The 13,283-nt window shown below is 38.5% G+C and overlaps 1 protein-coding gene across 3 annotated transcripts; it reads left to right on the top strand.

The window, feature by feature from the left end:
• Positions 1–2,156: 2,156 nt before the first annotated feature.
• LOC122005072 (transcription factor bHLH68-like) lies at positions 2,157–4,851 on the top strand. 3 transcript variants are annotated; one of them, XM_042559982.1, is made up of 8 exons: positions 2,157–2,292; positions 2,380–2,546; positions 2,640–2,916; positions 3,005–3,082; positions 3,202–3,267; positions 3,472–3,537; positions 3,768–3,830; positions 4,262–4,851. In XM_042559982.1, the coding sequence occupies exons 2-8, from the start codon at positions 2,386–2,388 to the stop codon at positions 4,406–4,408; spliced, it is 858 nt and encodes a 285-aa protein (XP_042415916.1). In that variant the 5' UTR covers positions 2,157–2,292; positions 2,380–2,385; the 3' UTR covers positions 4,409–4,851. The 3 variants fall into 3 exon arrangements, with proteins under 3 accessions (XP_042415916.1, XP_042415917.1, XP_042415915.1); XM_042559983.1 differs by having other exon boundaries at positions 2,169–2,292; positions 2,377–2,546; XM_042559981.1 differs by having other exon boundaries at positions 2,210–2,546.
• The last annotated feature ends 8,432 nt before the right edge of the window (positions 4,852–13,283 follow it).

Raw genomic sequence — 13,283 nt, 5'->3', positions numbered from 1 at the left:
GATTACCCAATTGTTCCGAGCCCTTTTTGCTTCGTAAGATATGCTCTCAATTGATCCACTGATCGATTGGATTTGGCACAATCAATTACCTAATTGATTGCCCAGCCCTAACTCACTTAACCCGAGTCCAGGGTTCCCTTGCTCAACTTCCGATCAATCGTGACCTGTTAGGACTTCTCTAGCAAATGTCCGATAAACCTTTTAACCCACTTGGACTTTTCGTTGGACTTTTGATCACCAAATACTAACCGTAGTTAAGACTTTTTTTGCCAACGTGCGGTCCTCCTTGACCCACTTGAACTTTCTTTTACCAAGATACGGTCCTACTTGACTCACATAGACTTTCCTTTACCTAACCGCAATTAAGACTTTTCTTGCCAATGTACAGTCATTTTTGACCCACTTGGACTTTCCTTGTTAATGTGCAGTCCTTCTTAACACGCTTGGACTTTACCTTTGCCTAACCGCAGTTAGGGCTTTCCTTGCCAATGTGCGGTCCTTCTTAATTCACTTAGACTTTCTTTTTGCCTAACTCTCGAGTTAGGACTTACCTTGCCTAACCTTTAGTTAGTACTTTACCAATCAAGTACCCGTCCTCCTTGACCTACTTGACCTTTTTCACATGTTGTCCAAAAATGTTATCCACTCGAATCCACTCGAGCTTAGTTAACTTTGACTTTGAGAATGATTACATTAATAATTTTTTAACATTATGGAAGGGAGATAAATCATGGTATTGAATACCATGGTCTCCTAAGTCAAAGAAACTTATTCCGGAGTAAATCCCACGAGATTCAACCTTTGCTCCTGAGATGTAAATTTATCATCTGAGTATTAACTTAACTACGCCTGCGGGGAGTTAAAAATTTTATCCTTTATAATGCAAAAGTTGATAATACTCATTCTATGCACTCATCCATTGTCCACCCCAAGACTTTGGGGAAGAAAGATAAATTATGATAATAAACAACCTCTTAGGTAGTTAGGTGGGATGAATTTTCATCCTCTGTTATACAAAATGGGTACCTGAGAAAGATCAATTTTTGGCGATAAGGGATATTATTTTTATGGACACGTGTTTTTGGAAAAAAAATTCAATTTATTTTCTACTAAATTTGGAGTAACACATGAGATTAGCATAATCGAGAAGCGCACCATTCAAATCCCGTCCACTTAAAAATACGCCGTGACAACTCACACCACTAGAAAGGAATAAGCCAGCGCTCACTACAAGACAAACCAGAGAGCAACTACTTTTATTGATGCAAACTCTTTTATTAAAAAAAACACACGTTTTTTTAATAAATATATATTAATTCCTAAAAAGCGTGATTAATAATTCCACAATAAATTTAAATAAAAAAAAGGCCACGAGGCTCCCGACAAAGATCGCAAGCAAAGTACGGATTTTGATAAATGAGAACTCAAATTCTCGACCCATCCCGGAAACCCGCCACGGGCTCGTTTTTTGAGGGGGCGCGGCTAATTAATAGTGTGGCTTGGGTGGGGGCAAAAGGGTTGTTGTTGAGGATAAAATAATAATTAAAATTCTCGTGTTTACTTAGGCAAACCGACGGCTTATAATTCTCTGTATTGTTGCTTTTGTGTTGCTATTGCGTCTGTGTGTGGCTTGAAGTGATTATTATTCCTTTGTACATGCAAATTGAACTCTGTTTCTTATATATAATCGAGCAAATAAATTATTTTTCAAAGACTACTAGTCAATGGACAGTGAGATTCACTCGTTCTTCCACTTTCCCCTCAAGGCCTCAACTAACATTCTGCATAAATAAACCAACCATGCAATTAATTAAATAGTTCAGATTAATGATGTGATTAGAAGCCCATCCCTAACAGTAGAATCATCTTTGCTAGCTTTTCTCACAGTACTACTGGAATTATCAACCTTGCTTTAACCGTCTTTAATAAAAATTCGGTTAAGGTCTCATCCTGTCTAGCTAGCTAGCTAAATTTTATTCCATTAGATGAGTTTGATATCCCAACATTAAAAAAAAAAAAAAACTGCTGCTCAAATCCCTAAGCCCACGCTGCCAACTCCTTGGCCTAATAATAAATTTTATTCACTCAGGCCCCTCATCAATTAAAGTCTCAACCCACTTCCTGGTCTGAAAGCACTGCCCTTCCCTTTTTGCTCGAGCTACTTTAACACAAAGCCAAAGCAGCAAAAGAGAGGGGGGAAAATTGTAGAAAAATTATGCCCTAAAATATTTTTAAAAAGGAGATAAAAGAGAGAGAAGCAGACCCCAAAACAAGAAGGCTTTATACCTCCATGTACTAAGCTGCCTCCGACTCTCTTCTCTCGTAAATAAATTTCTTCTCGATTTAAGTTTACTTTGAGAGCTCCGATTGATGCAGCAGGTGATCATGGACGGTAGCAGTAGTAGTAGTAGTTCTGCCGCCCCGACTTGGTGGAGCTTGAGCAACACGATGCCAGTACCCTTTCCTCAACCTTCCAGTAATCCTGAGATGTGGCATCCGGATCATGGAAGCCAAGATTTGCCAGAGTCATGGTGCCAACTTCTACTGTAAGCCAATATATTTTCCTTCTCAATCCCTATACACATGACACATATGTATGTATGTATGTAATTTTATCTGACAACAAAGAAATGATCCAGCGGAGGGTTGGTCGCAGAAGAAGAAAAGCATGGGTTCAAGAGGATGGGGATTAATGACAATTGTGGAGTGTTGGATCAATTGCTACTCGAGCAGCAGATGGTGCATCCATCGCCGTCTGAAGCACAAATAGCAACTGGGTTTCATCATCAAGTGTCATCCTCATGGAATCAAAATCCTATTGTTTCAGCTTCATCTCCCAGGTCCTGCGTCACCTCCAGCAACATGTTGGATTTCTCACACAAGCCCAGGCAGCAAATTGATAACAACTCTTCTGAGGTAATAGCAGGAGTAAGGTTTGATCACATGAACTGATCAAATCTCACTACTTGTTGGTTTACTGAAACCATGTTATATAATTATGAAGGGAAACAGCACAGAAACTGCTCCAGCTTTGAAGAAAGCTAAGGTTCTTGGGTGTTCCTCTCCAAAATCTACTCTCAAGGTTAAAACTCTTTTCTCTATCCTCATTACTAGTTACTTAGCTAGGTGATTACAGTTTAAAGGAGTCTTAAGTAACCAAATTAAATAACTGAGAATTATATATGTGGGGTTTGGTTTCAGGTGAGGAAGGAGAAGCTAGGGGATAGAATAACTACACTGCACCAGTTAGTGTCCCCATTTGGAAAGGTACTTAATGCTTCTTGCAGCTTTTAAATGGAACACAAATTCCATCCCCCATTTGTGTTTCATTTAATGCTGGTTACATATTTGTTTTTAATAATACAAAAAATTATTGATTAAGTCCTACTAGTCAAGGTGTAATTGGCCACTCAATAATTAGCTTATTTTGATGTTTCAAATAAAGGAAACCTGACACGAACTCCTTTTTAGACTGACACAGCGTCGGTGTTGCAAGAAGCCATTGGCTACATCAGATTCCTCCACAGTCAAATCCAGGTCAATCAAAATGTTTCACCCTTCTCTAATATCTCTGACCTTTAACTTCCACACTGAAATCAAGTGAAATTTTCAATTTTTTTATTTTTTTATTTAAAAAAAAAGTGGGAGATGTACAGGCACGCAGTAAAAGGGAAGGCATTATAGAATGCACTATATCTTTTGGTTATTGTTGTCTTGTAGTCATATTATCGGTTATTCTTTGGTGTGTATTGTTTGTAATTTTGTAGGCTCTGAGCTCGCCGTACCTGGAGCAGCCGCAGGCCATGAGGCAACAGAAGCAGCAGAAGACTGTGAGTAATTATATCTATGTTGTTACCATTCCCAACATATTAGCTCGCACGAGCTCACTGACGGATGCACACATGTCGGTGATATTTCCTATCAGAAAATTAAATTAAAAGAAGGAAAAAATCATAGGCGAAATTCTTATCTAATATATATTTCATCCTTAAGATTATCAGTTTGGGACAGGTATGTTTATCACAAACATCTGGATCTGATCTGCCCAACATGCATAAAAAGTATATATTTAAAGAATCTCACTGGAAAGATGCGTTACGATGGACACAATTAAAGGCATTGGATTGGAACAAATTAAAGTTGCATTACCTTTACAGCTTCAAATCACACCTAATTCTTTTCCTTGCGCTAAGTTTATGCACTCATGCATGCAGATCTTAGATTATTGGATGATAAGTTAATCATGTACTTGTTTGATTAGGTGAATGATAATGGTGATGGTGATGAACAGTCAAGAAAGGATTTGAGGAGTCGAGGGCTGTGCCTTGTCCCTGTCTCCTTCACCATGCACGTAGGAAGTGACAATGGTGCAGATTTGTGGGCTGCTGCTCTTGGTGGAGGATTCTGATAGCTAGATCCGGATGATCAGGAGGAGATTCATACACATGCATGTAATAAATATATATGCTCTTGAAATTAACTAGCTTTCATGCATGCTTCTTCGGACTTAATTATATTCACGATGGACATAGCATCATTAGCCGTCATTCTGCTCAAAGTGAAGGCTGATCGCTAATGATGTTATGGAAGTTGGTCAATTGCATGCATGAAACGTAGCACGGCATGCAATTCGGCAGACATTATGAGCAAGATTATTGTTATATTTGTTTTACTAAACGTATATATCAGGCAGCTGCATGCGATGCATGCCTGCCGTGCGTACGTTATTAAAGCATGCACGAGAAAACTGTAATTAGTAATTGAACAGAAGAGTACTAGCACTCTTTAATGCCTAGAGCTATCTTTGTTTGAGTTGAAGTATATCAATATCAGGATTTTCATTCTAGTAAATTGGATAAGAGTATTTTAGTCTAGTAAATTGAAAGAACTTGATTTGAGAATCTCCGAAGCATGATTTGGGTAATTAATTTCACGATATTAGGGGCTAAATTATTGTGATTTGTTTATTATTCTACTATTGTTTATATATAGCCAGTAGCAAAGCTTCGTTGATGCGGATTTGGGGAGATCACAGACTACATAGACATTTAGTATTGCTAACAGTTGGGTATTTTAGTTGAAAAAGTTTATTATTTCTTTACCACAAAAATTGACTATATTGTTATATTGCTAAGGCAAGAAGAGATTTTTCTGATGTAGCAAGCAAAAAACAAGATGATCTTCATCATGTCAGAGTTGGAGTACTACGTACATAGTTGTTGAAAATCTAGCTAGCCTCTTTCATTAAAAAAGCATAGATTTAGTTGAAGAATCACATCATTCATTGATTATTGAATCACTGAGTTGAGCCAATATCTACGAGAGTTGAGCTTCACAATGAGCTTGTTGCATGCTGCAATAGCGCTTGCAAGGGTGGGAAGGGCAACATCCTTAATTAATTACTAGGGTTTTGGAGGCAACATGGATGCAGGGACATGGAATTAAACAACACAATCCTCTTCTACGATAGCATTTTATTAAATTATATGGCACACCTATATTACAAAAATGATAAAATAAAATCTTTTTTTTAAATACACAATATACTAATTAGCTTCCTTCCCTTTAACAAATTATACTATAGCCTTTCAAAAGTATATACTCATAGTTCACCGTTACATTTCTGCTGATGTTAGATTCACAGAAAACTGTATTTTTACTCGTTTCTTAACATTTTTTTATCCATGATTTTAAATATTTTTTGGTCATCATCAAGCCGGTTGAAAGCTACTAAAAATATAATACATTTTTTAATTTTTTACCGAACCCTATAAATAAATTTATAAATTTATTAAATTATCTATCTTAATTTTAAAATTATCAAATCATATAATTATCTCAATTTTTTACCCTTGTTAATGTTCCCAATAGAGTGTCTTTTTTTAGCAATCGAATCGATTTCTTGTAAGTTGTTTTAGCTAATTCATATTTAAAAAATAACTGATCTCAATATATTTAGTTAAATTGATATTTGAGAGTGTTAGGATCGGTTGAGTTAGGGGGGGTGGTGAATGGTTCACTTCGTTTTCTTGATCTTTGATTTTGCACAGCGGAAACTTGAAGTCAATGCTAACTCCGGTATTTACTTGGTATCTACCTTCTCAAGAAGGTGACTAGTCCAAGGATCCACGCCACTCACCACACTTCCACTATCCAAAAACCCTCCTCGGAAACACACCGAAGGTGGAGAAACCTTACAACACTTACAATACTTCCTCTCCAAAAGGAAATAACTCACACTCACTACAATGAGGAAGAGAAGAGATTTACAAACTTGAAATAGATTCTTCCTTGTGGCGTGAGATTTGAAAGCTTGGAGAGATTGAGAGCTTTTACTTCCAACACTTGAGAGATCTTGAGCACTTCAAGGATTCTTCTCACAAGAGCAATAGAACAGTATTTTTCGTTGATGGATGCTTGTTCCTCTTTATTCCAGCGTTTTAAACATCAAGAAAACTAGCCGTTTCTCACGCTGCCGTCGCCGTGGATCGATTGAGATTATGTCCCAATCGATTCAGAAGTATCCGTTGGAAGTCATCGCGTCAAGATCAACGGTGCAGATTCTTTTATTTGACTTGGATCGATTGGGGCAAAGTTTGAATCGATTCAGCCGCTTGCTTATGAAATCGCAGCTTTGTGAATCAATCGGTCGATCGTTTCAATACCTTGAATCGATCGGTTGATCGATTCAGGATGATTCTGTGCTTCGCATAGAATGTTCACGGATCAATTGGCCGATCGATTCAATACCTTGAATCGATTGGCCGATCGATTCAATACCTTGAATCGATCGGCTGATCGATTCAGAAGGGTTCTGTGCTTCGCACAGAATGCTCTCGGATCGATCGGATGATCGATTCAGAAGGGTTCTATGCTTCGCACAGAATGTTCACGGATCGATCGGCCGATCGATTCAATACTTGAATCAATCGGCTGATCGATTCAGAAGCATTATGTGCTTCGCGCAGATCCTTTCCAATCGATCGGTCGATCGATTGACTTACCTTCAATCGATCGGCTGATCAATTCAAAGGCATTCTGCCTCACAGTCATGTCTGAATCGATTCACCAATTGATCTCTGATAGTGAGCCTAACACACATATAATCTTGTGACCTACAGGAGCTTCTTTTGCCAAGAATCCGGTCCCCGACCTTCTCGGACTTCTCTTGCATCTGGTCTTCTAACCTGCAAGAAATCTTTTTCCCAAGAATCCAGTCCTCGACCTTCTTGGACTTCTCTTGCATCTGGTCTTCCGACCTGCAAGAAACTCCTCCTGCAAACTCACAATGCATGTTAGTTCCAACGTATTAACCTAAACTTAAATAATTGTCAACACATTGAAACTTCCAAGGCATGATTGCATCAACAATCTCCCCCTTTTTGATGTTTGACAATCTATTTAAGTTTAGGCTAACTTCCAAAATATCATAATGATACAATGATAGATAATGATTGCAACAACGCTGAAAATCATCTAAATTAATCATAAGCAATAAACATGAACATATTTAAGCAGTAAGTCTAAATTAAGCATAAGCAATAAACATGAACATATTTAAGCAGTAAGTTTGATTTTAATTATCTTACGCGTAAACTTCAACATATATCTCCCCCTATGTCAAAAATAAAAAAAAAATAGAACTCTCCCTCAATAAGTGCACGAGGCAAATACGATAAATCCGAGGGGAGCTCCCCCTAAAACACATATATCCACAGAATAGAACAATATTGAAATAGAGACATATATATATAAACAAGATGAAATACATCATAAGGAGTATATCATACATTCAAAAAAGAGAGGAAGTTCACACAGGGACTCCATAACAACAACCATCCATATAGCATACAATAACATGTCATAGCGGGACAAAGAACTCGATAAGATCATCGCCCGAAGGAGGGGGATCAACAACAGCAGCAGCAGGAGGAGCCGAAGTAGTAGCTGGAGTAGTAACCGCCTCAGTGTCAGCACCAGCAGCATCCTCAGCCTGGGGAACGGGAACAGTGGAGGGAGCAGACTGAGACGGATTACCCGTCGCCCAGGAGCTCACCAAATCCACTAATGTATCCATGGTCGCCTGCATCGAAGTCTGTCGATGGACCATGGTCTCCATCATGGAACGCAGGTCGGCTACCTCCATGGACAGCTCCTCCAGTCGAGTGTCGACAGTCTCCTCAAATGTCGGAGAAGCCGGCTCGGGAATATCCTCCTCAGCCTCATCCGCTGCAGGGACCAAGGCCTGTGCATCCCCTCTGTGGCGAGCCTGGGGTCCCTCACCAAAAGCACGGCCATCGATCCATCGAACTCCAGCTGGACCACCAATCAAGCCTGTCTTCTTGAAAGAGCGGGAAGAAATCCGAGAATAAGCCACGGTCATGTGCTCCAGCCGTCCCCCGGGAGACATCTATCTTCTGGGACTCCAGCCAATCTGTGATAAGATGCCCGAAAGGCATATGTATCGTCTGTTGCACGGGATGGGTAAAATGAATGATGCAATGAAAGATGTTCAGAGCGATGTTGATGTCAAGGGAATGACGAATGGCATAGAGAGCAAACATATGAGGCGGTCGTAGAGTGGCTAGGGCACGAGAGACAATGGGGAAAAGGCAGTTGATGATCACTTTAAACAAGGCATTGTTTTCAGCTGACAACTCAAGCGAGGAAAATTTTGTGATTTGAGCATTTGGCCCATCCGGACGAGGACGACCAAAGAAGAATTGATGCATAGATGCAATGCTAATATGCTCAAAAGGTGGAGACAGCTCATCGGAAAGATTGGGATAAAAGACAAAATCATTGTTTGAAGGTAGACATTCGAGATAAGATTGAAGAATCTCATAAGAGAAGTCCAGGCTCCGTTTTGCAACACGAGTGCGATAATTTACACCATCGGAAGTGTGTAAATTATTATAAATTTCGGAGACAAGACCTACATTGATGTCCCTCTCACAGGTCAACAAGGAGTCAAGTTTATAATGCTTGAACCTATTATAGGTATCAAAATAAGATGTCCTATAGTATTGCAAATCAACTGATCTAGGGGGTATAAGTTTGAAGGTGTTTTTGCTAAAAGCTTGTTGCAATACAGCATTTGGAAATCTCGGATCAGTGGGAGGTTGAGGACGCGAGGAAGGTACAGACGATTCTTCGCCCGTTTCACGAACCTTTTGTTTCTTTCTGAGGGATAGAAAACAAATACAAGAGATGCACACGGTTTGACAGTGAACGGGAAGGATATGCAAAAGTTCAAGGGCAACGCAGATAATGCAATGCATGAGGGATAATGCAATGCACAAAGACACACAAGAACCATATAGATTAGGTCAAAAATAGGAGCAAAAAGAGCAACAAAGAGTAGAGCAAAGAAAATTACTTAGGGTTAGGGTTTGGAGTCCGCATGTTGTGAGGACGCGGAGACGAGGAAAAGAGCTGCCCAGTGCGTCGAGAGAGAACTGGAAGAGAAGTGGAAGAGCTTCCCTTCGCCGGAGAAGCACGCCGGAGTGAACGACCGAGGCAGGCGAAAAAGTCGCCTGGGAAGTCGCCTAGGGCAAGACAGCGTCGAGAGAGAGAAAAGGGAAAAGATAGAGTAAGTGGATCGATTCAGATTTAGGGGTTTAAAATGGGTTTTAAGGTCTCGATCGATCGACCGATCGATTGAGAATAAGTGAATCGATCGGTCGATCGATTCACTACGCTTCTGTGAGTATTCGAACAGGCGTCTCAATCGATCCAACGATTGATTTGAACCGGGATGAATCGATCCATTGATCGATTAAAAAGCCTTCTGTGAAAATCGAAAGGGCGTCCCAATCGATCCATTGATCGATTCAAATGCACTAAATCAATCTGTTGATCGATTAAAAAGCCTTCTGTGAAGATCGTCCCAATCGATCCATTGATCAATTTGAAAGGTCTGAATCGATCCATTGATCGATTCAGATGCCTTCTGTGAAAGTCGAAAGAACGTCCCAATCGATCCATTGATCGATCCAAACGATCTGAATCGATCCATTGATCGATTCAGATGCTCTCTGGAGTGAAACATGAACCTCCCAATCGATCGACCGATCGATTGGGAAGTCTGATATTTCTGCATTTCCGAAATCCTTTCAGATCCAAGATTTGGAAATGCACAAATAATTGTATATACCTCTAAAAATCACGAAATTTTGTGTAAATACTATTCATGTCTCGTATTATCGAGGAAAAATAAAGGTTGACAAAAAAACAACACTCCCTAGACAAGATTGACAAAAAATTAAAAATTATTGAAAAGATCAATGATTCGAGTGATTCTTATCAAGGTTTCAAAAATAAGTATGTTGCCTATGGTGATTTTAAAAATTTTCAATCATAATCGTAGGGCAACGTGCACATGATTTGTACACGCGCTTTCCCTATGATTGGACAAATGAATGCTCATATGAAAACCACTTATCTTGACCAAAATAATACATCATAACAAGCATCATGACCAAGATAAATGTCCCTAACCTCTCATCCCATCTAAAACATAGTAAGAGGACAATCCATGTTCTTGTGAGAGGCAATGTTAAGGTGAACAAACTTTAAAGAACTCTACTGATGAAGTGATCATGGAGGATGTGATTTAATCAATACAACACATTCCCAACTCCCTTCTAAGAAAGCTAAATTCAACTTCGGGAAGAGGTTTGTTGAAGATATCGGCTAAGTTTGATTTGATCCAACATAATTTAAAATGATATCACCTCGAGTTACATGATCACGAATAAAATGATGTTTAACCTCTATGTGTTTCGTTCTTGAATGATGAACGGGATTTTTGGTTAAGTTGATTGTACTCACATTATACAAAGAACTTGAACATTGTTATAGGTAAGTTTATAGTCTTCTAGAGTATGAGTCATCCACAATAATTGTGATACACACTCTTCCATGCCAATATATTCCGCTTCGGTTGTGGAGAGAGCTACACAATGTTGTTTTCTACTTGACCAACTTATTAAAGAGGACCCTAGAAATTGACAGCTCCCACTAGTGCTTTTGCGATCCAATTTACATCGGGCATAATCGGAATCGGTATAGCCCACTAGGTCAAAAGTTTCGGTTCTAGGATACCAAAGACCAACATTTTGAGTCCCCTTGAGAATAACGAAGAATTCGCTTAACGACACTCAAATGTGACTCCTTGGCACAAGATTGATACCTAGCACATATACCTACGGCGAAAAGTATATCCGGTCTACTAGCCGTGAGATAGAGAAGACTTCCTATAGCACTACGATACACCTTGGAGTCAACTTCTTTCCCCTCAATGTCTTTATCCAACTTAGTATTTGTGGCCATGGGGGTAGATATTTCCTTTACATTTTCCATCCCAAATTTCTTAAATAGCTCTTTGACATATTTGGATTGATGAATGTAAATGCCTTCTTTTGTTTGTTTAATTTGTAATCCTAGGAAAAATGTCAACTCACCAACCAAACTCATTTCAAATTCACTCTCCATGTGATTAATGAATTCATTTAAAAAATCTTTATTTGTGGAACCACAAATAATGTCATCTACATATACTTGGGCCACAAACATATCATTACCACTATTTTTTAAGAATAAAGTAGGATCAATTTTTCCTCTATGAAACCCTTTTGATACTAGAAATGTTGACAATCGTTCATACCAAGCCCGAGGAGCTTGTTTTAGTCTATATAAGACCTTTTTAAGTTTATATACATGGTTTGGATGCTCCAAATTCTCAAATCCCGGTGGTTGCTCAACATATACTTCTTCTTTTATAACACCATATAAAAATGCTGATTTTACATCCATTTGGTACAATTTGAAACCCTTGTGGGCGGCAAAGGCCAACATCATTCTAATTGACTCCAATCTTGCTACGGGTGCATAAGTTTCATCATAGTCCAACCCTTCTACTTGATTGAAACCCCTAGCGACCAATCTAGCTTTGTTTCTCACCACTATCCCTTTATCATCAAGTTTGTTCCTAAAGACCCATTTTGTATCAATAATTGATTTGTTGTTAGGCCTAGGAACTAAATCCCAAACTTGACTTCTTTCAAATTGAGATAATTCATCTTGCATTGCTAAAATCCAATCCGGATCAAATAAGGCATCATCAATGATTTTTTGTTCTACTTGAGATATTAAGGCAACTTGACTTCCGTCATTTCTAAAGTAAGATCGAGTTCTCACTCCTTGAGTAATGTCTCCTACTACTTGATCTAAGGGATGATTTACATGAGTCCTAGTAGGTCTTGAATCTTGATTTGTTATAATTTCGAGTTCAAGTAGCAAAGGTTCAGTTTTCTCACCATCACTTTCTTGATTTTCTTCTCCTTGATGATTTACCTCATTTAGTGTTAGTTTCTCTAACTCAAATTGTAATTCTTCATCGTTTGTTCTTATAGAGTTTAAAGAAGAATTTTCTTCAAATACAACATTTAGTGATTCTTCAACTAGTTTTGATCTTTTGTTGTAAATTCGGTATGCCTTGCTATGACTTGAGTAACCTACAAGAATTCCCTCATCCGCCTTAGCGGAAAACTTTCCCAAGTGATCCTTGGTGTTTAGAATATAAACCTTACACCCAAATACTCTAAGATGCTTAATTGTAGGTTGTTTACCAAACCACAATTCATAAGGTGTTTTTCCTAGAAACCTATGTATTAAAGTTCGATTTTGGACATAACAAGCCGTATTAATTGCTTCGGTCCATAGGAAACTATGTAGTGAATATTCATTTAACATGCTCCTAGCGGCCTCTTGCAACACCCTATTTTTCCTCTCAACAACTCCATTTTGTTGAGGTGTTCTAGGGGTTGAAAACTCATGTTTGTAGTCTTTTTCCATACAAAAACTTGTGAATCTATCATTTTCAAATTCACCTCCATAATCACTTCTTATTTTGTTTATCTTATGAGCCTTTTCATTTTCTACTCTATTACAAAAAGCAATCAAGGTATCTAGAGTTTGATCCTTATGTTTCAAGAAAAATACCCATGTATATCTAGTGTAATCATCCACAATCACAAAGCAATATCTACTACCATTTAAAGAAATATATTTACTACTATCAAATAAATCCATGTGAATGAACTCTAAAGCATTTGAGGTACTTACAACATTTTTACCTTTATGAGTAGCTTTGGTTTGCTTACCCATTTGACATGCATCACATATTTTATCTTTTTGAAACTTCAACTTTGGCAATCCGTGCACCAACTCATTCTTTGAAAGATTTTTGATATTCTTCATGTTGGTGTGAGCGAGTCTCC

This window comes from Zingiber officinale, chromosome 7B (assembly GCF_018446385.1).
Source record: "Zingiber officinale cultivar Zhangliang chromosome 7B, Zo_v1.1, whole genome shotgun sequence".
NCBI lineage: Eukaryota > Viridiplantae > Streptophyta > Magnoliopsida > Zingiberales > Zingiberaceae > Zingiber > Zingiber officinale.
Note: the sequence above shows the minus strand (reverse complement) of the source record. Positions and strands in the feature narration are given on the sequence as shown.

Coding starts and splice junctions, on each gene's coding strand:
- LOC122005072 (XM_042559981.1), top strand. CDS start 2,371: ATGCAGCAGGTGATCATGGACGGTAGCAGTAGTAGTAGTAGTTCTGCC. Junction 3,083..3,201: donor CTCCAAAATCTACTCTCAAG/GTTAAAACTCTT, acceptor GTTTGGTTTCAG/GTGAGGAAGGAGAAGCTAGG. Junction 3,538..3,767: donor TCCTCCACAGTCAAATCCAG/GTCAATCAAAAT, acceptor GTAATTTTGTAG/GCTCTGAGCTCGCCGTACCT.